The sequence below is a fragment of the Aptenodytes patagonicus genome, chromosome 5 (assembly GCF_965638725.1).
Source record: "Aptenodytes patagonicus chromosome 5, bAptPat1.pri.cur, whole genome shotgun sequence".
Classification (NCBI taxonomy): domain Eukaryota; kingdom Metazoa; phylum Chordata; class Aves; order Sphenisciformes; family Spheniscidae; genus Aptenodytes; species Aptenodytes patagonicus.
Window position 1 is genome coordinate 74,072,820 of NC_134953.1, and position 26,242 is coordinate 74,099,061.

Sequence of the window (26,242 nt, forward strand, 5' to 3'; positions counted from 1 at the left end):
AGGTAGCAAATGTTGGCTATGGGATAGAACCTGTCAAATGCGAAGTAGAACAAAACTCTTCCTTTAACTGCAAAAAAGCATAATTTTTGTTTATTTTGTGTAGGTGTGTTTGTCCTGGGGGAGCTATCTTAAAACTGCCATTATCTTAATCTGGGGACTGGTTCTGCATCAATAGATGAAACGTGGATTTTCCTAGATAAGAAGAATAATGTTTCTATCTGTAAGTGTTTAGCTTCTTTATTCCTGTTGCTTTGTTTTTAAGTGGAAACTAGGCAACAGCAACTTGGATGCGGGCTCCTTAACATTTGGGAGTATTTATGACAGAGGAGTAGGGCTTCAGTGTGCTGAGTGAGAAGCAGGAGAGTTTAGGGAATACTGGGGGGATTTGACACTGGAAGCTGAGGAGCTGGAGGCTTGGTGCTTAAAATGAAGCCAGTGAAGGGTGGCAAGGTGTGTTTGAGAAGACGCTAATAGCTGTGAACAGAATAGAAACAGGGCCATCGTGGCTGAAAACTCACAGTTGTGGACTTTATTACAAAGTACTCAGCATAATTGTGTACTGGTAAGCAGTTTTTGATGTTGGTGGCAGGGAATTATTTTGGGTGGGGGCTTTTTGGTTGGGTGTTTTGGGTTTTTTTAAGGAGCTACTATAATTGAGTACTACGTCTTTTTTCCCCAAAAAAGAAGTAAATGCTCTGTCTTCCCACTGGCAGAGCTTTGAGAAGAGAGGAGTTGGATGACATATTCCTCCCCTTTAGTTTGGAGGTCTGCAATCAAAAAACTTGTTTACTTTGGTCTGCCAGCACAAATAGCAACTATTGAAAGATCCTCTGGTTCCTCACTTTGGTATATTGCTGAATACTGGTATACTCTCTCTGAACAAATCAGTGGCTCTGTATACTTGGTTCTTTTTTCAATCTCTAATAAATGGGCAAAGAAATGTCTTGATTATTTTTACAGAAATAGGTACATTCTGTAGAGCAGAAGTTTGTGCTTGGAGGGAGTTTAAGGGGAGCTAAAGTGATGTCCCCAGTGTTTTCAGCCTGCTTCATGAGCCTTTTGTATGTCATGTTATATTACCTCTGAGTTGGAAGACACTAAAACAAAATCCATTAAGACAAGACCTAATGTTATCTCAACTGCCTTACATATAAAAAGATAGATGAAGACTATCATTCTTCTGTATAGAGAAAGCCAAATGTCCATTCCCCTTCAAATTCCCGAGGCTTTATAAACAAGCATTTGTGCTCATTCTTTGATAAAGCAACCACAGGAAAAAGGCTGAGGCAGTTGATTGCATAAGCCTGATGGTTGGAAGATGGGATCCTCAGGCCTCTCAATGCTTCCTGGCCTCAGACTGTTCTCATTCAAGTCTATTAAAAGCTACCTAAAAAACTTTAAAAGCTTCTGAAACTGCTGCTCGCGTGTGTGTGTGTGTGTGTGTGCGCGCGCGCACTTTTTCTTTACCTCCCATGCACCTGGTTAGACCTCAAGGGTGTCTGGTGTTCTTTCGTTGTGGTATACTGGGGTATATTTTTCTGCTCTCTGAAATGATTTCCCACCTTTTTTAGTGGTTTTCTGGGTTTTTTTTTCTTTAACTTTACGTGCTAGGACTACGGTTGTGTTTTAATAGTGGTTTTCAATAAAGCCTAAGAATCCTTCTCTCTGGTTTGGGTTAACAGGAGTGTTGTTATTCAGCTGCATAATGTAAAATAAAAGGAGAACATTGTTAATTATAAATGACTAGCCTTACTAACTGTGTCCAGACATATATTGCAGAATTGTGATGCCCTTCCCAAGGGTAAGCTAGAGATAGCTGTGAGCTGCCAGGTTTACTTTCTTTATAGGCTCTATTCCCAGCTCTCACCAAGATAACCTTTTTGCAGCTGTATGTGTCTGTATGTACAAATAAGAAATTCTGGATACAAAGTTTGCTCTTTAGTGGAGTGTGGAATGATGCAGCACATGCTAATTGATAGCCAACTTGTATATTATTTTTTCTTTCCAATTCCTTTCCTTCCTCCCCATGTTTAATGTATTTTGACCTCCTGAATTCACCACATTGATTGGATGTGCTCGAAGCCCTAACTGTTGTTAGCTTGGAGTAATTAATAGTGAGGCCCTCTGTTATTTAAATCCTTTTGGACGTCATCAGTGATCTTGAAGGTCGGTTTATCTTTAAGACCACTGAAACGGAAGAGAGTCTGTATGTTCCTTTGCTTGTATTGCATTTGTGCAGAAAGAGAAGTGAAATGAAGGAAGCTGAATGTATGGAAAAATAACATTAAATGCTTTCATTGGTGACTCTAGGAAGAAAATAGAAAATTCAGTCTAAGTACAGACTAAATATTTATGCTACTATTGACTTACATGCTAAAGGAAACTTTCGTGTAGTACTTAATGTGTTCTGAAGTCCTGACAAAATAATATTTTGGAGATTTGCTAGTTTTCAGGTAGCTTTATTTATCAATTTATCAGTTGTTCCATATAAATCAGTCATCAGAGTTGTATTTCACAATAAACTGAACACAATCTATTTAATAAGGTATGCTAAGTATTTCAAGGAATGCCTCACCCTTCACATCTGTATCTTACCTCCCTTACCCTCACATTTCTCTTGGATGGCATGATCAGCAACTGTTAGTCTGACATTGGATTTTTACTGTAACCTTCCTATAATGATGTCTGTATTGTGCTTTAATAGCATTAGTATTTACTTTTTTTTAAAGTCCTGGCAATGAAGCGAAAGGTTCTGATTAAGTGTAATCCAAGACAAGACTGTATTTCAAAATAGTTGTACTGATTGCAACAGCTGATAATACTTTGCCCTTAAACTAAGTTTATTTTCATACTAAGTTGATGTTATACACCTCAATCTTTGCAACTGAGTAGCTTTCATATCTGAATGAAATAAACAATGGGTTTGCTATTCTAGCCAAACAGTTCATTACAGCTTTTAATGGGAAAGTTTAATACGTTTCTGTGCCATCCTATAATCAGCTCTTCTGACAAGTCTGTGAAGCTCTGTAGAGCTTCACTGACTTCCACTGATGTTCAGCCAAAAGTAAGAATTCAAACCTGAGAAGTCTTAATTTTTAAGTGTAACTGAAATATGTTTACGTGTGTGTTCTTTGTTGGGTACTTGACTGGGTTTGATCCTAAATTGTGTGCTTAAAGGTGAATACATAGTCTTATTTATGCCTATCTTATATGCAAGGGACTTGAAAAAATACGGATTAAAAATAGGTTGCTGTGTCATAGGCATTACATGGATTCCTCTGATTTTTTTCAGTGATTTGATGTTGGCTAATGGATGATGTTGAGCATATTTCCGCCCCCCCCCCCTTTCTTTTTATATACGTTTCTGACAGGAAATCTGTAGCTAAATATCATTTTATGATATCTATCTGTTCATGTATAATAGTGTTTTATAATGCAGTCCAGATTGCTGCCCAATAGAAATGTCCTATAGCAGGGGATAGGCTTTCGAGTGATTGTTGTACATACTAATTATTTTTTTAATGATTGCTGTACCTACTAATTTTTTTTTAATGAGTGCTTCATTTGATTTTGAAGAAAAGTAACTCATTTTAAAGACAACTTCTTTGATGCAAAAATTTCCACTAATTAACTAAAATAGTGCCTCATTTTTCTAGTGCCAGTATTTTTTAAAGGAAAGGTTTGAATAGTTGTACTACCATGGTAAAAAAAGAAAATAAAACACATCCTTAGATTCAGAGGGAAAGAAACAGTAGGCAGTAGAAACAGAAAACTGTTGCTGAAATGTTTCTTAGTAGCTAACTTTTGTGGTCTCTGTGGTGTGGTTCCCAGCTAGTGAGGACTAGATCAGAGAGTATTTACGGTAACAGATACCATTTTAATTTTGACAACTCAGGTGACTTCCTTAAGTATTAAAAGTAATTGATAAAACTGTTAAAACACTAGCTCTTGAAAGATGTATGTCAGCATATGTTTTTAAATGAAAGTTTCCATCCTTCACAGCTGGGAAGAAAAGCTTGGTAATGGGAACCAGGTGTATCCATATGGTGGGAGAACAAGAAGGCAAATAAAAAAAACCTTACCTGTGTTATTCATGCTCTTCATCACATGTCAGTCTTGATTTTTGTACAACTTACTGTAAATCATTGCAGGGGGCTTGGACTAGATGACCCTTAAAGGCCCCTTCCAACCCAAATTATTCTATGATTCTATAATAAATGGTAAACTATTGTTGCTTTTCTTTATAAGTTTTGCAATCAAGTTGCCTTTCAATATCTTTACTGCCTGGGAGTTTCCATCTTTCACATTTAATGATAATCTGAATAATAAAATTAACATGAAAATCGTTTTAGTATTTATCAGCTTAGGACTAACTTAGGGACCACTGTGTTGAGTGTTAAATGAGCCAGGATGCTGTCTGTGACTTCCAAATTGGGCTGAAAGTGCCTCTGAGAGGGAGAGGTGTGCTCCCCCTAGTGGGGATTAGCTTTATAATAGCCTAAATAATTATTATAAACAGCTCTCACTTCCTCAAAAGAAATGTGTTTTGTATCCATGTTGGATTTTCTTTCGCCGAGTTAGTTTGTTGCAGACATTTTAATGGCATGAAGAGGAATTTTTGTGGGGTTTGCAGCTCCGTTGTTACCAGTTCAAAAATGTTCTCCATAGATAAGCTAGTTTCCTATGGTTCGTTTCCTGTGGCTGTATGCTTTGCACAGGGTGACCCTTTGCAGAGGAGGAGGAGGTAGTAATCCATCTGAAGTTCAGAAGTTGGAACTATTCATGTATGTAGTCATGAGGGAGTATGGATCTATCATTTTGTAAAATGAAAGCCATTGGATTCAACTGCTTTTTTTGATGAATATACTGAATGAGTTAGTATCTGGGCTGAAAGCAGGGATTGTTCTCAAATGCTTATATCCACAACAGATGTGCAGAGACAGCTAGTCTGACTCCCACAGCTCTGTTGGGCTAGACAGCGCCATTAAACTTCTGTCAATTACCCCATTGCCAGTCACATCACAGCAGCTTGCGGCATCTTTCCTCTGATGTCAGGAGAGATGTCTGTTGTGTTCTGATGCAGAGTCGTGTTTTCCTCCTCGGAGAGAAGCAGCATGAAACTCCTTTGCTTCAAAGATGTTGGGAGCCACGATTTAAAAACAAAAACAAAACCCCACAACACTTAAAACAACTTTTTCCCCCCTCTGAGCCGTTGGAAGACGCAAAAGCAGAACAGAGCTGTGGCAGCTCAGCTTTTTTGTTCAACAGGAACCTGCTGTTTGGAAACGTTATGTACATAGCAAGGCTTGTTTCAAAATATTTGTAAATACAGTTTTTAGAAATTAATATATCACAAAAATCACACCTCAGTTGAAGAACAGGTTAAAAACAGTTTATGGGGCGTGCAAAAATTAACAAAGTTCCAGATATTTTTTAAGTGGCACATGTAAAGTCAAGTGAAATTTCTGCTACCTGTTGAATTTGGGGCTTGAAACATTGACTACAGAGGGGAGCCTTTTCTATAGTCTCTGGAAGAAGAGGCTACTGTTTTAACCAAAGTATCATTGGGATAATTTGTCCACATTTGGGAACATAGAGGGGAGGCCACTTGGACAGAATAACCTCTTTGAAATTTAACATAGTTTTGCTGAAAAAAGTAGATATACATATGTACCGAAGTACAGCTCTGCATCTTGCTTGAGAGTTCTCTTATCTTCTCAGTTGGCCATAGGCTAAGTAGTGCACAGAGATGTGAAGTCCTGATCTGAACAATTTTGATACAGAATTTTCTTTTGATGAACTGTGACCCATTTTCTCATTGATAATGGTGATGTTTGAAACACAGTGAGAATTTTTACCCTGAGTCAATTTTAATTCTGGAAATTGATGTGAGCCCATGATATCCTCTCCTTCCTGAGAAGAAGATAGCATGGTATGAACTAGGTGTCAAAAGAGGTGTGAAAACATTTTGAGGAGGCTTACCAGAAAGTAAGAGAAGTTATTTTCATCTGGTAACATAGAAGTAATAAGACTTCAGAAGGGTTTTTTTAGTATGAGCAAGGGAGGTATTTGTTTACAACTTACATGCAGCCAAAGTCTTTCCTCCTTTTGAAGGATAGATTGTGTATTGAAAACAAAACAAAACAAAAAAACTCCCCGAAAACCAATAACCAAAAAACCCCATACATGAATCAAAAGGCCAAGTGACTTTGCACTTGAAAAATGTGCGGTAGCAATGTGGCTTTTGCGTGTGTCTTTAAAAAGTGTTTGTAGTTGTCAGGATTTGGGAGAAGTGCATTAACAGTAGCCTTCCAAGGAGGCAGCAGAAATGAGATTCTTGCTGTATCCTAACAGGTCATTATAAGTCTAAATGATTCATGGGAAACCAGGAGCAGAGGCGTATGATTATTAGCAGGGTGCAAGGAGTGTATGAGGAGAGGCTATAGCCATCGGAAATGTTCAGAGGAAGAAGATGTGGCAAAAACCTGAAAGGTTTAAGAAGACGTGGGATAATGCAATTGAAGGAGACCGGTATGCAGATACCAGTAATGGGCATACTGCACTGCTAAATTATTTGTTACCAAACAGTATAAGTTTGTCTATTATTTATTTCTAAGTACCAATTTACCGAACTCCTTGTGTGGGAGCTGTCATTCTTCTTCCCCGACACAGCAGCTTGGTTCCTTTGTATTGCTGTTTTAGAAGGGACGATGTTGTTGCTTCCTTTAAGAAAAGTCCAGTGAAGAGAAAAGGGCATGAAGAGATGAGGATGACCTTAAAACTTGACAAGAACCGTAGACGGGGTGGATCTAGAGCAGTGACTTTGAGGAGATGAAGGGTGGGGGCACGCACATTTTCACTATCACTTACCCGCAGCTTCCCTTGAACCATGTGGTACTATAAAGGACTATTGCCTCTGGGCTTTTTCCCCTCTTTTCTGCCCAAACTTGTGTCTGAATTGTTCCTACCATGATATGATGTCTTTAGAGCTCTGTTAATACATGGGTGGTTCCCTCTCTGACCACTGCAACTACATTTGCTGAGGATTGTGAGTCAAAGTTCCTTGTATTTCGTTTTATTTTACTTTATTTTATTCCATATGTAACAATGTTGCCAGAGAGTCTGTGTCATGGCAAAGAAGTCCTTTTCGTATTTTGCTCTGCTCACTCAATCTGAAGAATAACTTCAGCATGTGATATGTTTCTGGAAGGTAATATGTCATCTCCCTGGAAACAGAATTCACCAGTGGTATTTTTTGCTTTGAAGTATCCCAGATAAATAAGCTGTTTCTTACAAAAAAAAAAAAGTATCTATTGGTATATCCTCCCACAGAAGTTTATAATAGTCCCACCCCCCACAGAGTAATGGTTTGGATTAAAATATCTTTCTGACTTAACACTCCGAAGAAATAACTTCCACTTCATATAGCAAAAAGGAAAGCTTGTGTGTTTTTCCACACATGCTTTATTTGAATTACCAACAGATATTCATATATATATATGTCCTTACATGATTACAGCTTGTTAACATAAAAATGAACTTTTCAACCTTACTATTCGTATACACAAAAATAGTAATTGAGACTAATGGAATTTGAGGATGATGACTTAATGCAACAGCAAGGCAAATTTAATTTACACATATGGAAACCATCTGGGATCACATGGAAACCGAAAAGCAACTCAGGAAATTTGGGGTTCATGTATGGAGATGTGAAGAACAGAGGGTAAAAGCTTGTTTTAGGTGACTCTTCAGTAGCTTTAACACTGGCATTAGAAAGGAAGTGTTATGGCTGTACACCTTTTCTGGGGAAAGCTGAGCTGAGACCAATACCTGCATCTCTGGCGAGAGCACATAGTTCTCAACATCACACACCTTTCTTTGGGAACGTGGGCCATGAAGTTTCAACAAATCTTTGGTTCAAAACATAGTTTAAGCACTGATACTCTTATCTTGGCTGACCATGTAACATATTCTTTAAAATCAAGTTACAATATCTTAAGTGGCTCGGTATTGACAGTTCAAAATACTTTCTCTCCGAATGACAGCAAAAGGATTATTCCCTTACAGAGCTCTACAGGTTTCAGCTATATTAGAAATGGGTTAATGCTAGATTTTAGGCTATTGACTATTGTTGGAAGCAGATTACTTGGCTTTTATAAAATAAAATCTGACAATTTAAAGTCTTAATGTCTGCAAAAGACAATCTGACCAAATATGTGGGTGTTCCTGGTGGTTCTTTGGCCTTCCCCCCCCCCCCCCGACCAGTCAGTTCTTTATATACTGTGCAATTCTACAGGAAATGCCAACAAAATTATATGTAAAGCTAAATTAATTTTCTCATTGTTCCAGGGGCCTTCATAAAATGAATATTTTAATGAATTTGAAATAGTAAAAAGAGAATCTTGATTCCTTTTTCTCTGGTCTTACTGGGGGGTATCTGTAGGAATTCTTTTTAACTTTTATTTCAGTGGCATTGCATTATCCAGCATAACTTTCTGCAATTCTGACTTTTAGTAAGCTCAGTGATGATGTACCTTCTGATAGTGAGTAATTACGGTATATTATAGTCCTCAGTGATGATGTACCTTCTGATAGTGAGTAATTACGGTATATTATAGTCAGGATGGATTGTTATAGATTGATGAATACGGATCTATTGTATCCCTGACTGCTGTGGGACCAAAGGTCTGAGCAAGGAGCTGGAGTTGTTTTTACTTTTTTGCAACAGCTACCTAAGACACAGAGAGGGAATTGCTTGTCCTTTTGTTCTGGTCAAATTTTCATCAATTAGTCCTCCTTGTTCAAAAAAAGGACTGATTTGGGGGGAGAACAAAATATTTCTCATGCATGTAGGAAAAGAATTCTTTTTAATTAAAAAGCTTAATCCAGTCTAAATCGGGATTAACACCCAGAGGCTTTCAGTGAGCAGCTGGCTCTGCTACCAGTGGGAAGTTTTTTGTACAAAACCACCTTACCGCACACCTCACCAATCCTGGACTGTTTCTGTTTTTACCAAGGACAGGGAGCTCTGTATCGCACTGGCATGAAACTAGATAAAGCTCTTGTTTGTGCAATTTTGATTTTGCTAATCGATGTCTGCTGCAAAGAGTTTTTATAGTAGTGTTGTTGGTGTGCAAGTGTATTTGAACTGAATATGACTGCCACTGTTTCTTAGCATGGAGAGAATGAACGTGGAAGGTTTGCATTAGCTGGCTAGGTGTGTCACAAGTGTTCTCTAATGCATGATTTCAAGCTAATCTCGGGGATTTCATCTGGGCTTCTGTCATGAAAGCCCAACTGAACTTCCAGGGTAGGACCAGGGAGGGTACATGTCGCGAGGACTTGCAAGCTTCCCTCTGTAATATTCCCTCTACTGACTCCTTGAGTCCACTGGGCCACTGCTCCTTTTAATCCTCTGAAAGTCAGAGGCGACCTTTAAAGCAGGTGATTGTTTTATTCAGAAAGGAACCAGGTCAATGCTGCTTGTATTTGTTTTCCTATTTCTGCCTGAGTATAGCTTGGACCCCCAGGTGTGAAGAGATGTAGGATATAGCAAGAAGAGTTTTCCAGAGGTAGTTTAAAAACTATTTAGTGTTCGTTGTAGTTCTAGCATTTAATTAAAAAAGTTTTTCTTGTACTTTCATTTACTTAAAATGGCTTTGAGGTTCCTGAAATGTAATTTTTGAGTGGTCTATGTGTTGTGAGACCTTATCTTTATTCATGCTTATCTTTTTCATCTCCATCTCGGATGAGGTCTTTAGGCTGCAAGCCTAAGATTGGAATAAAAGATAAGGCAGCAGTATTTTTTTTATATATGTTGTTATTTAAACTACATGAGCTAGCAAATCTCTCGATTAACAATTTGCAGGTTTTTGGGAAAAATAAGATGTACTTTTGATTTGTATATAAAGCAACCAGGGTATAGAATTAAACTGAAGTTCTTAAAATGAAGCTAAGAGCGAGATAAATGGTTTTCACAAAGAAAACAAAAAATATAATCAAGAGCTTATCTAGTCAGTGTTTAAAAAATGTAATTAAAATTAATTCTGTTATCACTTAACAACAGCGGGGCTCGTTTCAGCATGCAGACTCATTTCTGTTTTTTCAAAGGACTTTACACAAACTCCTATAACTACATTAAGGTTAGAAATCATGTTTATCACTGGAAATGCTTAGTCTGTACACAGCCAGTGTTAATTAAGCAAATATCATGCTGTATCTGTTGGTACTACATAGAGTTATCATAAGCTTATTCTTGGTACTCTAACTTCCTACGATTCCTAACAAAAGATTTTGCTCTTCTACCTTAACCGCGTCAGTAGCCATTCTGATCAGAAGGCAATGCTGTTTGCTGTTTTCCTTTTTTTGGCTGCTAGACCAGCTGGCAATAGTTTGTTTTCCAGATTAGTTAGTTTAGCCAAGAAGTGTGAAGACAAGCTGGGGTATAAGTGTAATATGTTGGAAATAACAGTATATCTTACCAATTAGTTTCATTAAATGTGATGGTGACTTACTGTAATACAGCGTTGTCCATACATATAGGTCTTGCAATGATTTTAACAGACAGTTTAGTGATCCTTTTTGCTTCTATGCTAGCCAGTACCCTTTTAGAAAAAGTAAATGATTGCATGTCTGGAGAAAGCTTGTATAAAATAACAAAACAGTCTCCAGGCTGCCTTACTAAATGGAGTCAGATGATCCGTATTGATCTTGCTTTCTTTCATTATTTGAAATGGATTTTGCTTGAAGGAGTGACATGCACATTTGTATAGTGGAATGCTTGTGACAACTGTGTCCGTGTATAAAACAGTTCCATTAACTTCTCTTGCTAACACTGAAGACCTGCATTACCATATTAAGGCACTATAAATAAGAGCAAGCCCTGCTGTTACATACTCAGCTGTGGTTTATTATTTAGAGAACAAATCCCTGATTTGCAAGTGTTTTTCATTGCCATTATCGTAGTCACAGTGCTTCATAACAGTTCACTGACAGTTTTGGGGTTCTGAGAAGCCACAAACCTTCTCCTTCTGTGATTACTTCCTTCTCTTTACAGCTATCTGTTATTCAAGTTTCCTTGTCCTAAAGAAACCTGAAATTGCAAGTGACACAGAAAAAAAGGTGAATAGTGTCTACTGTGTTTGCTCTCATGCTAATTCATTAACTTGAATTCAAAACTTGTGTCAAGCAAAACAGTTCAGTCTGAACTTGGAGAGTTTATGGAGCTGATTGACATACGCTTATTTTTAAATCTTACTACTACACCATGTTGCCTAAAATGTTTCTGTAAATTTTTATGTAACTTTGTAATTAGTATTATTTGCAATATTCAGGAGTTATAGTAGTGATGCTATAGTTAAAGCTGAAGATGTGCTTATGTTTTCTTTTCAAGCATTTACAAATTTTTCAAAATTTCATATTTGGTGGAATGAAACCTCCTTTTTTCTGATTTACTGGATGTTATAACACAAAAATGTCTGCTATAAGCCATATTTTTTCTGGGAGTAATCATGCTTGTTGGGGTACCTAAGCTTTGATCTGTCAGTGCAGTTCATCTGGTCTGTGACTTTTCATGGGTTTTTGCCCTTCCTGGGGTAACTTGAGATGTAGGCCCTTGCCTGTCCTATGTATCATGTAACTAAAACACAGATTGACTTTATAGTATATGCATGGTATGTCTGGTCTTCTATCAAAAAAGGGCCACAACATAGTCTTTCATTAAAATATTCTGCCCAATAGAATGCTGGAAGAAAAATGTGTAAGGCTGTATGTTAACTGTAGTTTAAAAAAAAAAAAAGGAAATACTTGGTCAGAGCTTAATCTTTAAATACTCTCTTCCTTACAAATGCAGTTGATTGACTAAAAAAATTTGCAGAAAAATGAGAAATGCAGGCTCTGATGTTAAAACCAGCTTGGATATATATATGGGATAGTGATTTTACTGTTGGGTAAACATTTTTATTTTTTACTTTTTAGTTTAATATCAAACCCTTAACAATATCACACACTAATCAATATGCTTCTACTTACGTGTTAAAAATAAAGCCCTGGCAAAAATGCTATCTTGAAATTAAATGACGAGTATCAAATGCTAGTGAAACTGTAGCAGGTTTTTCAGCATCACTACTTACAATTTTCAGACAGCTGCTGCATTAGATTTTAGTTAATGATCTCAGTGCCTAGCTGGAGGTGCCTCCTTTCTGGTCCGTGTTGGGTTTTTTGGGGGGGTTATTTTTGCTTTTAACCAGTTCCAATATGCCTTTGTTGAAGTTTGAAAACAATTCTCTTCTCTCTGGACCGTTCTTTTTCCTTCTGTTCTGAAAATGCATTAACCACTATTAAAGAAAATGTTTTCACAATGTTAGTGAGTTTTAATTGTTCACTAAACTACTGGGTTTTATTACAGAAGATCTTTTATACCTGTTTCTTTTCATGCCTTATTGAAAAAAAAAAACAAGCTGACATGAAATTTCTAAAATTATTCATTAGAATCTCTTGACACTAAGGCAGCTGAATTTTCAGAAGGGGAAGGAAAAGATGGGTTTTTTGTCCTGACTGAAAAAACTTAAAATAACTTTTCTGATACTATTTTAAGTTTTCTGCTCTGTTTCCATCCTTGTGGGTGCTTTGCACATGATCTTCACTTGCTGTAGTTCACAACTGGGCTCAGAGCACGTATGTGCTGAGACTGTCCTGGAATTTGGGGACTTTTTAAAGACAAACATTAAATGAAAGGTTTTAGTAGATATTTTATAGGCTGATCAAAGATAGCTAGATTTTCAAATGAGACCAACAGTCTCTTTTGCCTAAAATGCAAATAGCTAAAATATCTTAAGGGTTAAGGTGTTTTTAATTAGGTAAGTTGTTCTGAGCTGCACAGATAAATATCTAAGAAAAGAAGAAAGCGAAAATGCCTGAGTTGTTCTTTTTTAACTAGAATAAATTATGGCTATCGCATATGGCATTAGCAGTGATTTCTACAAGTGGTTCCCGGAATGGTATCTTCGTTAACCAAAATTTATGAAGATGTGAAGTGATTGGCAGTAGCGGGGGGGCGGGGGGCAGGAACGCAGTAGGACCATCTAGCCTCTGTCTAAGGGCAGTGGTCTGCTGCTTGGGTACCAATGTTCTTGCTAGTGTCAGGTTTCACTGGTGACTGAAAAAACTTAACTAAAATTGCAGTTTTGTTTCTTAGCAATCCTTTTACTATTTTTCTTAATAAAAATTTGGTAAGATGGGGGTAATTGTGCCAGTGTTCTGTTGTTTCACATTTAAGTTGTATTTGCTTTACCAGCTCTGATAAGCACTTTGCAAGACTAGCAGTTTGTACTCTTATAAAATAGCAAGTGTTTTGCTTTCCTTGTTTCTTGATTGTAATATCTACGTTTACCTCTGCTAATGGGGATCAGAATAGTTAATTACAGTTTTAAGGATAGTCACTTAGACATAGTTGTAAGGAGTCACACTTGAGAGAATCAGTCCCTCGGACTGGTTTTCAGAGTGCTGAAGTTACCGGAGCCGGAAGAGTTTGCTGCACTTCACTGACACACCAGACACCCCCCAATGGGTCGCCCAGAATTGCCTTTGAAAGTAGTAAACATTCATTGATCAGCAATGAAGGATGGCAGGCTTCATGGAATAGTTCTACAGAGGAAAAGAAAGTAGGAGGAACCAAAGCCTTGCCCAAAATACACGTTGGTCTTTAAGTCATGAAGTTGCTAAAGAACCAATGTAGTAGTTCTGCTGTTAGTAAGACTTAGAACTGGAGCAGGATAGAGTTGTTATTCTCAAAGGTCTTTGAAAGAGTTTGTACATTAATACTGATACCTTGGACAAATTTAACTTTAGGTGTTTTTTATTAATTCAATCTATATTTTTCCTCCAGTTTTAATTGGGTATAGTGACACAAATCCTCCGTGGCCATAAATTGTCCCAGCACCATTGATTCTTTCTCTCCTCCTCTCCATCCCCGAAGTATTGATATCCACATACAGCAGCACTGCTCTGGTTTATAAGTAGTATGCTGCTAAACAGCTCCCAGAGGAGGCTGCATTTCAGTGAAGGATGAAGGCTACGTGTATATGGTGGGTGTACATAATTTGAAAACGAATCAGGACATTAACTTGGCTACATAATTATGGTTTATTTTTAAGCTGCTGTTCAGTTTTCATTCTTCATCAGAGGAGAATGGAGTCAATAGTGAGCAGGTTTTCGGTCCTGCTCGGGTTCAGTATTTAGGCCGATCGTGTTTAATACAGCTTTTGGGCAGGGAAACAGCTTGAGAGCTGCTCAGTGCCTCCGGCTACCAGCTGCTTGCCTAATTGGCCTGGGAGCACAGTGGAAAGAAAGCCGAGACACCAAGTCAGCTGGCTTCAGTATTGTTCCCAACTGGAAGAAACCTGCTTATTGGTTTGAAGTGGCATCCAGTGTCATAGATACACAGCAACCGTTTGCTCAGGGATGGTGCTATCAATACTAGCTGACCGGTTCCTTCGCATCAAGGCAGTGTGAGTGAAGTTTGAATCCACATCTTTCTCTTCTGTTGGGCAACACTTGAAGGCTGCTGAGCTAAAATTTATTTTAAGATTGAGCCTTTCCTCATCTGAGTGGGAGGTTTCACAAGGAAGCATGGCAGGCACGTAAGACATATTGAAGAGGGAGCCTAAATAATATCCGTAGATACATACAGAAGGGAAATAGACGTAGAGGACAAAGAGCGTAGTTTGGGGAAGTAGGGCGGTGTGCTCTGAATTAGTCTTCCAGATACTCAGTTAACTTGACTTTGACAGTCAGCGAGGCTCAAAATGTATCCTTCATCAAGAGTGGTAAGTGCTAAGCTATAGGGGAAAGAAGAGTTTCTGGTTTTGGTAGATTTTCTTGTGAAGAAATCCCAGGAGGTTCTTGCAAGGAATTTGAAATATTTGGGGTTGTTAACCTTTAAGTTGTTTAACCTTTAAATCCATGCCACTCTATTTTGTTTGGGAAGATAATATTTTCTATGCAGTTAATACTTCGTTTATGAAGTAAATGCTAATAAATTTGTTTTATTTAAGACATTCATCTGTTTGAATGTGTAAGGAATGTAGACAAATAACTGCTTATGATCACAGTGATTTCTTTCTATAATTATTTAAATATTGTTCAGTTGGGTGATTTGTTTCTATAATTACGTAAATACTGTTCTGTTGGGTTTTCAAATATTTTTATAGGTATGTATGTGTCTAGTGCATTTTCACAGGTGATTTTATTAGTTGAGACCCTAACAAAATAGGGCTAAGCAACCAAACTTGGTCTGTCCATTTCTCTCCAAGTTAATAAACGGCTTTGACTTGAAAGGGCAGCGATCTTGAAGATAAATAATTTTAAATTTTTCCATTATCAGTGGTGGCATACAGATCGAATGCTGCTATTAGTGCTTCTGCTGAAGGAGAAGACATAACTTGCCCATTATATGTTATGTTCTGGTAGCATCTGACTGGCAAACCAACTTGTTGCTAGCCATGGTATCTCCTGGTTTTTTGCTACAAGCAGATGGTTCAAGAAACATAAGTCATGGGGAGATGCTGGCCGTTACAGAAATGGGATAAAGGAGGATTTCAAAGAGCATGTAGACAAATGGGTGAGAAAATAAGCTTGTTCTGTAGTTTACAAAACAACTACTTCTGCCAACTGAAGACTTTCTGCAAATAATTCATCTGCTGGTAAATAACCAGTGTAGCAACCTTTATTATGCTGATCATATATGGTACTGCCTGTGTGCAAACTGTCCTTGCAGTTGATGAAAGCTTGCATGTAGGACAACTGCAGACGACAGAACAGCATTTTTCCCAACTGTATAGTAATTATATTAATCATTACGGTGAACCTAAACAGGCAGTAATAAAAAAGTGCGAGACTTTTTATGCCTTAAAATTATGTATTATATTACTATGAAAAACTGTCTTGTACTCAAAGTACCACTTGTTTAAATGCTGCTTAGCTTTTTAAATTGATACAGATAATTAGTGTAAAACTTAGTGTGGACAGTCTTAACCCAGACATTTGGCTCTTAATAATTTTGCCTAGACATTTTTCTTACAAAATCAAGTTTAAATAGAATGCAATGAAAGCAATGAGACTGTAGGTCATCATTTTGTCTACAGGATCTCTGCTAGGAAAGAAATTACCTAACCTGATTTTTTTTTTTTTTAATTGATTTCAGTGAAACCAATGCAACCTTACGTAGACAAGTTCTCGTAATCAAAGTTAAATTTGCAGGGCTGTCATCTAAGGAGATTTTTGCTAAACGAAATATACTTAATAAATACCTACCATCTTCTTCCTCCCCATCTTCCACGTGCAAAAAGTCATTAAAGCATATGTTGCGTTTTCTACTGTACTTCTAAAAACCTGTTACAGGACTTTTACTTCCAGGATGATTTAAATTTTATAGAAGAACAAACGAAGTAGTTAATCAAATCCTCATCAACTCCTCAAATTCTCTAACTCCTGATTAACATAGTTATCCCAAAGACTAGTCAGAGTTGCATGTTACCGCTACCGGACCTCTTCCCCCACGCCCAATAAATAAATAAATAAAATCCCTATGGATCAAATCACGTGCCATTTAACAGTTAAACTGAATTTTCAGAAAGTAACAAAAAAGCTTCCTGACTTCACAGGAAAAACTGCAAACTGTTTATGACTTTTTACAGAACTTGCAATTTTCCTTGTTGTCCTATTAATACGCTACAATTAAATAGGCCATTAGGATGGCTGACCAGGTTAGACACTATCAGGTGCTTCATCTGCTTCTCACTAGCTTTAGCTTCCCTTGCACTTCAGCAGTTTATATCCCGCACATCATCACAGCTTTTGGTTTTTAACTATGGCAGTTATTTCAAAAAGGTGATTTTAGTTCTTCATCATAAAGACTAGTTTTCATTTTAATTTGATGTTTAAAGCCTCCTTATTCTTTGATAATGCAATTGTCTGTGTACCATACTTGCGAAGGTTCTCCTCCTTGCATGGGTTCTCGCTTTCCCCTCTCTCCGTACAAATTTGAAGGTGATTGTATGCAATAGCCTCTCTGGTAATTGCATCTAATCATACATCTTTAGCTTTTAAAGTTAATTATCACTTATCACGTTAATTCTTGAATCATCATGGTTTCAAATACCTCGTTAGAGGAACACTTCTCATCGCTCTTCTTGCAAATCATGTCTGTTTCTCACAAATGTTTACTTTTTACATGTAAAAGGGGAAGCTTCCCTCCGTGCCAGCCAGCCTCATCAGCCCTGGAGTTCTGTGCAGTTATGATTCAAATCTAGCTGAGATCTACTACTCTGGTGTAGAAAATACAAATTAAATTTGTTTCATTTCAGCCTCTCTAGGTGGTATTCAGTATCCATGTAGCCTTGGGCAGCGATGTGGTTAACTATGTCCCCTACCAAATGCTTCCTCTAATCTGTTACTGGCAGGAAGGGGAGAGTTGCCAGTGCCTTTTTGTTGTAGCCGTGTTCAGCCATGAAACCTGAGTCTGGTGCCTCATCTCTTTCCAAAATAGGACGTTTGCCAGCAGTGATGGGAGAGGTAGCAAATGAGAAAGGAAGGAGCAAAAACTGTGACTGATGTAGTGGGGAGCAACAGATGTCATGTGGAAAATTGAGATATACTCAATAAGCATTTTCTACAAACATTTTCATACTGATGTAACAGTTATGGGGTGTGAGAGATGAGCATATGAGAGAGTGAGTGAGTTTAAGCTTTGAAGCATTTCAGACAGATGGAAGTTTGTGGTTGAAGACAATTTATGTGGAATTACAGGCTAGTGGTGTTCACAGCTTAATGATTCTGCTTTAAAAGTGATTTTATGTTATAATTAAAGAGATGTGGTGAAAGAGAATAGAAGGAGCTGGGTTACAGGAAGCAAGGGAAATAAAGGCCAAGAGCTGCCGCCGCCGTGAAAAGCATGTTATCCAGAAAGAGCTTTAGCCTGTCTAAGAACATAATACAGAGAATTACAGGTTACTCTTGTGGTACTGACTTCAGCTTGTACTGTTGACCAACGCAGATTTCTTTGAATACATTATTAAAGGCAATATCACAATAAATGAATTGGAAAAGATGCTTTGACATCTGTATTACAAATCATATTAAAGTACATACTTATCTAGAACAGAACAAACCTGTGTCTGAATCAGCACAAAGTATTTGATATTCAGCAGCAGAAAAAAAAATGCTGTAATACTGTGGGTTTTATTTTCCAAATTGGCTTTTAGCACTTGAAGCAGATTTCAATTACTCAGAGTATTGCCCTTTGTATAAAAGGAAAAATGGTTTATTTGCAATGTACTCACCTTGCCAAAATGTCTTGTTTGTAGCTTGCTTTTCCATGTTTCTTTCTTTTTGATGTATTTCAGTGCTCAGAAGAGATCACTCTTCACCTTAATGTTAACTGTTTTGTAAGCACCTCTTGCTTCTGTTCTTGTCAAACTTGAAATTAATTAATCTAATTGAATTTTTGCAATCCCATCTATTGTAATGCTTTACACTTGGGCTTGTGTCAATTGAAATAACAAAACAATGGTTTCTTCTGAATTCCGGTGCCTCTACACAGTTAGTTGACTAAATCTCTAGTGTTAGTATTTCTACTGTTTTCAGAAAATTAATATTCTCCATATTGCTTGAGTTATTCCTTTTATTATAATTTTTAAATAGTTGTTTTATGGAAATTATTTGGGATATTTTGGGGCTGTCACCATTTTGATAGCGTTTTATAGACATTTTTCTTTAGAGACGACAGCTTTCAGTAACATTAGCATGAGTCATAGAATACAGTATGTATTCCCTAAGTATATTGTTTTCTAGTCTTCATGCTCTGTATCAGACTAACTCAACTTTCATCATTCATACATTTTATAGACTAAGTTTTGCTTCAGATGTGTCAGAAATATGTATGACAGCAAGTGTTTCCTTTATTGCTGAGGAGTTATTGCTTTTCACTAGATCATTTGCATTCTATGATTTGAACTTCAAAATTGATGATATTTACATTGAAATTTTGTATTTGTCATCCTTAACAGAAAGGGCTATTGCAAGACATGAAGTCAGAGAAATAGAGCAACGTCATACAGTAGATGGCCCCCGACAAGATGTGACACTGGATGAAGAAGATGATGTGGTGATTATTTACAATAGAGTACCTAAGACTGCCAGCACATCCTTCACAAATATTGCCTATGATCTTTGTGCGAAGAACAAATATCATGTTCTACATATCAATACAACCAAAAATAATCCTGTTATGTCTCTGCAAGATCAGGTAAGCTGCTGCATTTGGGATGTCTTTATTAAACAAGGGGAAAGTATAGAAAACTTTTTTGCTATTGCAAACTGATGGAATTGGGTTTTATGTCACATTTTCCAATATAAATGAATTCTAATGTGTTTATATTTTCTTTGTAGAGAATCAATATTATTTATTAAATAATAGGTTTAAGTTTTTGCTGGGCTACTGGAGGTGGCAAGTCTCTGTTTATCAGACAAAGCCAAAGCTAAAAAGGGATACAGCTAGGGCAGAAATGACCTTTGTTGTTACAACTGTAAAAGTTTATTGTACTGTCAACTGTCTCCCTTTTGGCTGTGTGATAATATTTACCTGTCATCTCCATCTGCAGTGAATGCAGTCTTAGGCGCTTTCCTCTCTGAGAAGTGCAGGCACTGTGCCATGCTGTCAGGGCTATACTTCTGTCTTTGGTACTGGGTCTGGTCAGGTCTCACAGGTGATAAAAAACAGGTAGAAAGAAGCGGTTGTAAATAGCTTGCACTCCAAAGGGTGGGTCACTTTGCACCCACTCAAAGCTCTCACTAAAATCAGCGTAGTCCCAGGCTAGAAATGATCATGGCTACCACTGCATCAGATGGTGAGTGTTAAAAAAAGATGATGGAGGATCAATGTCCTGTTTTTCTTGGGGTGTGGTGTGGTGAGGGAGTAGGTTTTTTGTTTTATTTTTAAAAATAATATTTCTTTGCTCGTCGTGAGTGCACATGCAAAGAACCGAGGTCAGAGGTCTGAAACATCACTATGTCATCATCCCTGTCTGTAAAACAAATGTTTCCAAACTCTCGAGTATGTACTACCGGTTGTTTGCTAATCATCTTAAGCTGATATGTAGTAGAGGCAGGAGCTGTTCTGCATTGCAGCGTGTCAGCACTGAGGCTTCCAGCTCCTTTAAGTGCATGCCTACAGGCAGAAGCAGCTCAGCACAGCTGCGGGAGTGGGGCGAGGGGAAGCAGATGGTACCAGGTCCTCCACTTTCACTTCTGTATGTGGGAGAAAGATTGAGGTAGGGATCTGTCGTGGTTTAACCTCAGTCGGCAACTAAGCACCACGCAGCCGCTCACTCACTCGTCTCCCCCCCCGGTGGGATGGGGGAGAGAATTGGAAAAGCACAAGTGAGAAAAACTCGTGGGTTGAGATAAAAACAGTTTAATAATTGAAATAAAATGATAATAATAATAATATGATAATAATAATAATAATAATACACAAAACAAGTGATGCACAGTGCAATTGCTTACCACCCGCCGACCAATGCCCAGCCAGTCCCCAAGCAGTGGCCCCCCCGGCCAGCTTTCCCCAGTTTCTGTACTGAGCATGACGTCCCATGGTATGGAATGTCCCTTTGGCCAGTTTGGGTCAGCTGTCCTGGCTGTGCCCCCTCCCAGCTTCTTGTGTGCCTCCAGCCTTCTCAGTCAGTAGAGCATGGGGAGCTGAAAAGTCCTTGACTAGTGTAAGCACTACCTAGCAACAACTAAAACATGGGTGTGTTATCAACTTTGTTCTCATCCTAAATCCAAAACACAGCACTGTACCAGCTACTAGGAAGGAAATTAACTCTGTCCCTGCTGAAACCAGGACAATATCCACCCCTTATTCTATACCATCTGCGTCATGCTCAAGTCTCACATTTTCCAGAACATTTTTCACTAATAACCACCCCCTTTTTTTCAATATATATATATATACACATACACACAGATATCATTCCCTTAGTCTGTGGGCCATCCCTCTAAAACGTTCAGTGAGTTCATTTAGTCCATGACTTTGGGCTCCATCTGTCATAATAATCTTTCAGGGCAGGAAAAATGGAGATGGTGTGTGGTGTTGGATTGTTTTCCCTTGCAATTCACGTACCCGTGCTCCTAGGGCTGCAGTAGGTTTTCCATCCCACTTCCTCATGTCCTCTCCGTGGTCACGCAGGTAAAACCACAGGGTGCCCCGTGGTGTGTACCCTTTATATTCTCTCTCGAGCAAAAGAGCGCTGACTCCTAATAGCCGAGATGCTGGTCCGTACAGGTGAGGAGTAGGACCTATCCTCTCTGAGTTGCTGGATCTCCTGGGACAGTTTCTCCACCGCCGAGACGAGGGAGGAAGAGAGACTTTCCTCATATTGCCGGAGTTGACTAGCCAATTCATCCACTGTTTGTTCCTCTCCATCTTTCCAGGTCATCACTGCCAATGAATTGGCGTATGACGATGGTGAGCTCCTTATAAACTTCCGCCACATGGGTCGTGTGCACTTGACTTCATCTGGATCTTTAGATAATTGTTCATTGTTCAGGTCATCATAAATCACCTCCAGCACAGCTAATTCTCTCAGAAACTGGATACCCTTCTCCATGGTGGTCCACTTGCTTGGGCGACATATGACATCTTCCTTAAAGGGATACCTTTCCTTCACGCTTGACAAGAGTCGCCTCCAAAGGCTGAGGACTCGTGCCCCTTTTCCAATCGCTTTGTCAATACCCCCTTCCCTAGAAAGGGATCCCAGCTGCTTGGCTTCCCTACCTTCTAATTCTAGGCTACCGGCCCCATTATCCCAGCATCGGAGCAGCCAGGTGACAATATGCTCACCTGGACGACGGCTGAAATCTTTTCGTATATCTCGCAGCTCACTCAGGGATAGAGATCGGGTGGTCACTGCCTCGTTTATGAGTTCTTCCTCTTCCTCTTCCCCGATCAGCGGCCGGCTCTCCTCCTGCTGTTCTCGTGATGGCCCTTCTCTAGGGTCATCTGTCTCATACACTTCTTCCTCCAGCCCCCTTTTAGAAGCAGCTTCTTCCTCCCTTACTAAACGAGCCGACTTCCGCTTCCAAGATTTCTTCTTGTGTGCAGGAGTGACTGATACCGGCACAGGCTGGTTCTTTGGTTCAGCCACAGGGCCTGTTGCCGGTGTCTGAGTGGCCGCAGGGCCTGTTGCCGGTGTCTGAGTGGCCGTAGGGCCTGTCGCTGCGGTCTGAGTAGCCGCAGTGCATGTCGTTGGGCTCTGAGTGGCTGCATGGCGTGTCGCCGGGGTCGGAGTGGCCACAGAGCATGTCGCCGGGGTCGGAGTGGCCGCAGGGCCTGTTGCCGGGGTCTGAGTAGCTGCAGTGCATGTCGCCGGGGTCTGAGTGGCTGCATGGCGTGTTGCTGGGGTCGGAGTGGCCGCAGGGCCTGTCGCCGGGGTCTGAGTGGCCGCAGGGCCTGTCGCCGGGGTCTGAGTGGCCGCAGGGCCTGTCACCAGGGTCTGAGTGGCCGCAGGGCCTGTCACCAGGGTCTGAGTGGCCGCAGGGCCTGTTGCCGGGGTCTGAGTGGCCGCAGGGCCTGTCGCCGGGGTCAGAGTGGCCGCATGGCGTGTTGCTGGGGTCTGAGTGGCCGCAGGGCCTGTCGCCGGGGTCTGAGTGGCCGCAGGGCCTGTCGCCGGGGTCTGAGTGGCCGCAGGGCCTGTCGCCAGGGTCTGAGTGGCCGCAGGGCCTGTCGCCGGGGTCTGAGTGGCCGCAGGGCCTGTTGCCGGGGTCTGAGTGGCCGCATGGCGTGTCGCCGGGGTCTGAGTGGCCGCATGGCGTGTCGCCGGGGTCTGAGTGGCCGCAGGGCCTGTCGCCGGGGTCTGAGTGGCCGCATGGCGTGTCGCCGGGGTCTGAGTGGCCGCATGGCGTGTCGCCGGGGTCTGAGTGGCCGCATGGCGTGTCGCCGGGGTCTGAGTGGCCGCATGGCGTGTCGCCGGGGTCTGAGTGGCCGCAGGGCCTGTCGCCGGGGTCTGAGTGGCCGCAGGGCCTGTCGCTGGGGTCTGAGTGGCCGCAGGGCCTGTCGCCGGGGTCTGAGTGGCCGCAGGGCCTGTCGCCGGGGTCTGAGTGGCCGCAGGGCCTGTCGCCGGGGTCTGAGTGGCCGCAGGGCCTGTCGCCGGGGTCTGAGTGGCCGCAGGGCCTGTCGCCGGGGTCTGAGTGGCCGCAGGGCCTGTCGCCGGGGTCTGAGTGGCCGCAGGGCCTGTCGCCGGGGTCTGAGTGGCCGCAGGGCCTGTCGCCGGGGTCTGAGTGGCCGCAGGGCCTGTCGCCGGGGTCTGAGTGGCCGCAGGGCCTGTCGCCGGGGTCTGAGTGGCCGCAGGGCCTGTCGCCGGGGTCTGAGTGGCCGCAGGGCCTGTCGCCGGGGTCTGAGTGGCCGCAGGGCCTGTCGCCGGGGTCTGAGTGGCCGCAGGGCCTGTCGCCGGGGTCTGAGTGGCCGCATGGCGTGTTGCTGGGGTCTGAGTGGCCGCAGTGCGTGTCGTTTTACTGTCAGAGCCAGAGACCTTCTCTTCCCTTTGAGGGTACTGAATGGTGTTGAACAGGGCTCGGTAGGCATGGGCCAGGCCCCAGCATGTTGCAATGATCTGCATCTCTCTGGAGTTGCCAGGGTGACAGCATACTTTTTCCAAATATTCTACTAACTTTTCAGGATTCTGCACTTGCTCAGGGGTGAAGTTCCAAAACACTGGGGGTGCCCATTGGCCTAGGTACTTGCCTATCTTGTCCCACACACCCTGCCACTCATAACTATTCAGCCTTGGGGCAGATCTCTGGATGATATTCTTAAATTGCTTACCAACTTTAGACAAAACCGAAACAATATTCCCAAGAAGTACCAATAGAAGTATCTTAACTACCCAAGGCTGTTCAAAATACTGAAAAGTTACTGTAATGAAGGAGGAAACATCATAGAAGAAGGTAGTGACACTGCCATTCTGTATTTCCTCCGTAAAAAAACTCTCAGAAAAGTCACTGCAATTGCTAGTTGTCTCCACGAAATGGTCTCCGTGGTACAGTAACGGCTTCATTGCGAAGTTTACATACCACACTAACGTCAAGGTCAATGTTCTAAAAACAAACCTCACAAGCGAGACATCACTAATCACTGCAGACCACAGCAAACTGCAAAAAACAACACCAATCTTTAACATGTACAGCAAAAAAAAGAGCACGATGCAGATTATACAAATCAATATTGAGAACAGAGAAACCAACATTGTGACCCACAACTATTAACAGATGTAAGTTCCTTAATACACTCCGGTTAATCTGTTATTATCTCAAACCCTTCGTGCCCACCCAGGGATGCCAAAAAGGACTGTCGTGGTTTAACCTCAGTCGGCAACTAAGCACCACGCAGCCGCTCACTCACTCGTCTTTCCCCCCCCCCGGTGGGATGGGGGAGAGAATGGAAAAGCACAAGTGAGAAAAACTCGTGGGTTGAGATAAAAACAGTTTAATAATTAAAATAAAATGATGATAATAATAATATAATAATAATAATAATACACAAAACAAGTGATGCACAATGCAGTTGCTCACCACCTGCCGACCGATGCCCAGCCAGTCCCCGAGCAGCGGCCCTCCCCGGCCAGCTTTCCCCCAGTTTATGTACTGAGCATGACGTCACACGGTATGGAATGTCCCTCTGGCCAGTTTGGGTCAGCTGTCCTGGCTGTGCCCCCTCCCAGCTTCTTGTGTGCCTCCAGCCTTCTCAGTCGGTAGAGCGTGGGGAGCTGGAAAGTCCTTGACTAGTGTAAGCACTACCTAGCAACAACTAAAACATCAGTATGTGTTATCAACTTTGTTCTCATCCTAAATCCAAACCACAGCACTGTACCAGCTACTAGGAAGGAAATGAACTCTGTCCCTGCCGAAACCATGACAGGATCTCAGTGCAGGGGACATACAGTGTACTTGGGGTGGGACTGGGAACCTGTTTTGTGATAGTGGGGTTGTGTTACTGTTGGGTTTTTGCTGTTGCAAAATCTTCTCCTAAATATGAAGGTGATATTGTCATAAGTGATTACTGAGATAACTAAGAGTAAATCTGGTAGCCATCCCTATAGTCCTGTCCACTACGCAGAACAAGTACTAAAGACCTATGCACCAACAGCAAAGTGATTTTTCAAAAGATTTAACAAGCCTATAACTGTTAATCAAAAATCCTGCTCAAGTCAGTCATACGTAGTACTGCACTTCCAAACACAGATTCTGTTTCTGTCAAGGTGTCTCTTTGAATTGTAGTGGTCTGTCCTGAAGGATAGGAGAGCTAGTCATTGATGGTATAAATTAAACATAGGCAACCTTGCCTTAAATTTCTAATTTTGCTTGAATTCCATTCAAATCAAATTTGTTCTTCACTGGCTTAGTTTTGTCTAAGAGAACCTCTCCTCCTCACCTTCCCTCTAATAATTAGCTACTGAAAAATGAAAATCCATCAATGCCGGGCATGTATGCAATGCTAGCAGTCCTACATTGATGTGATCCTATGCTATTGTCCAAGGTGGTAAATTATGTTGTTTAATTAGGCAGTTGATACTCTTCTTCTTTAGTGGCTATTAACTGGGAGATGCTGACAATGAAAAACTTTATATATTGCATAGTTGTTCAAAGAAGAAGAAATAATTCTTTATCTTTAGCGTATCCAGATAGCAACTTGCCGTTGTAAGTCACATAACACTATTCTGGAGATGGTGAGGGTGCTGGATAGTAGCTGATGTAGGCTTACTCTTTGTGAGCATGAAATATGCACATGCCACCTTCATCAGTATAGCTGACTTGAGTGCACCGGTAGTTAAATACATCATAGAGGCAAAATTGTTTTATCAGTGATACTGTTTGCTAAAACAAATCTCCCTAAGCAAGGTGAAGATTGTCTTGGCCTGGCATGAATTTGTAAGCCCTCTGTTATGCACTATTTCTGCTGTACTTTTCCCAAACTATTCTAATTCTGTTAACAGATTTTAAGTTCTCTGCCCATATGCGAAACCTTTACTTTTTGAATGCAATCTGAAAAAAAACCTATTTAAAGCCCACTCCAAATATAATCTGTATCTGATTTGAGATAATCCGATAAGAGTCCCTAACACATCCACTTCAGCTTCAGATGGAACTTTTCCCAGCAGCCCTCCTTTCTTTTGCAGCTTCTCTGACA

The 26,242-nt window shown here is 40.7% G+C and overlaps 1 protein-coding gene across 1 annotated transcript in view; it reads left to right on the plus strand.

The window, feature by feature from the left end:
• The window catches only part of HS2ST1 (heparan sulfate 2-O-sulfotransferase 1), an 89,277-nt gene that overhangs the window by 42,479 nt on the left and 20,556 nt on the right, over window positions 1-26,242 (plus strand). Inside the window, exon 2 of the mRNA XM_076340555.1 lies at window positions 19,068-19,306. Within this exon, the coding sequence (XP_076196670.1) occupies window positions 19,068-19,306 (239 nt within the window). The remainder of the gene's footprint in view (window positions 1-19,067; window positions 19,307-26,242) is intronic.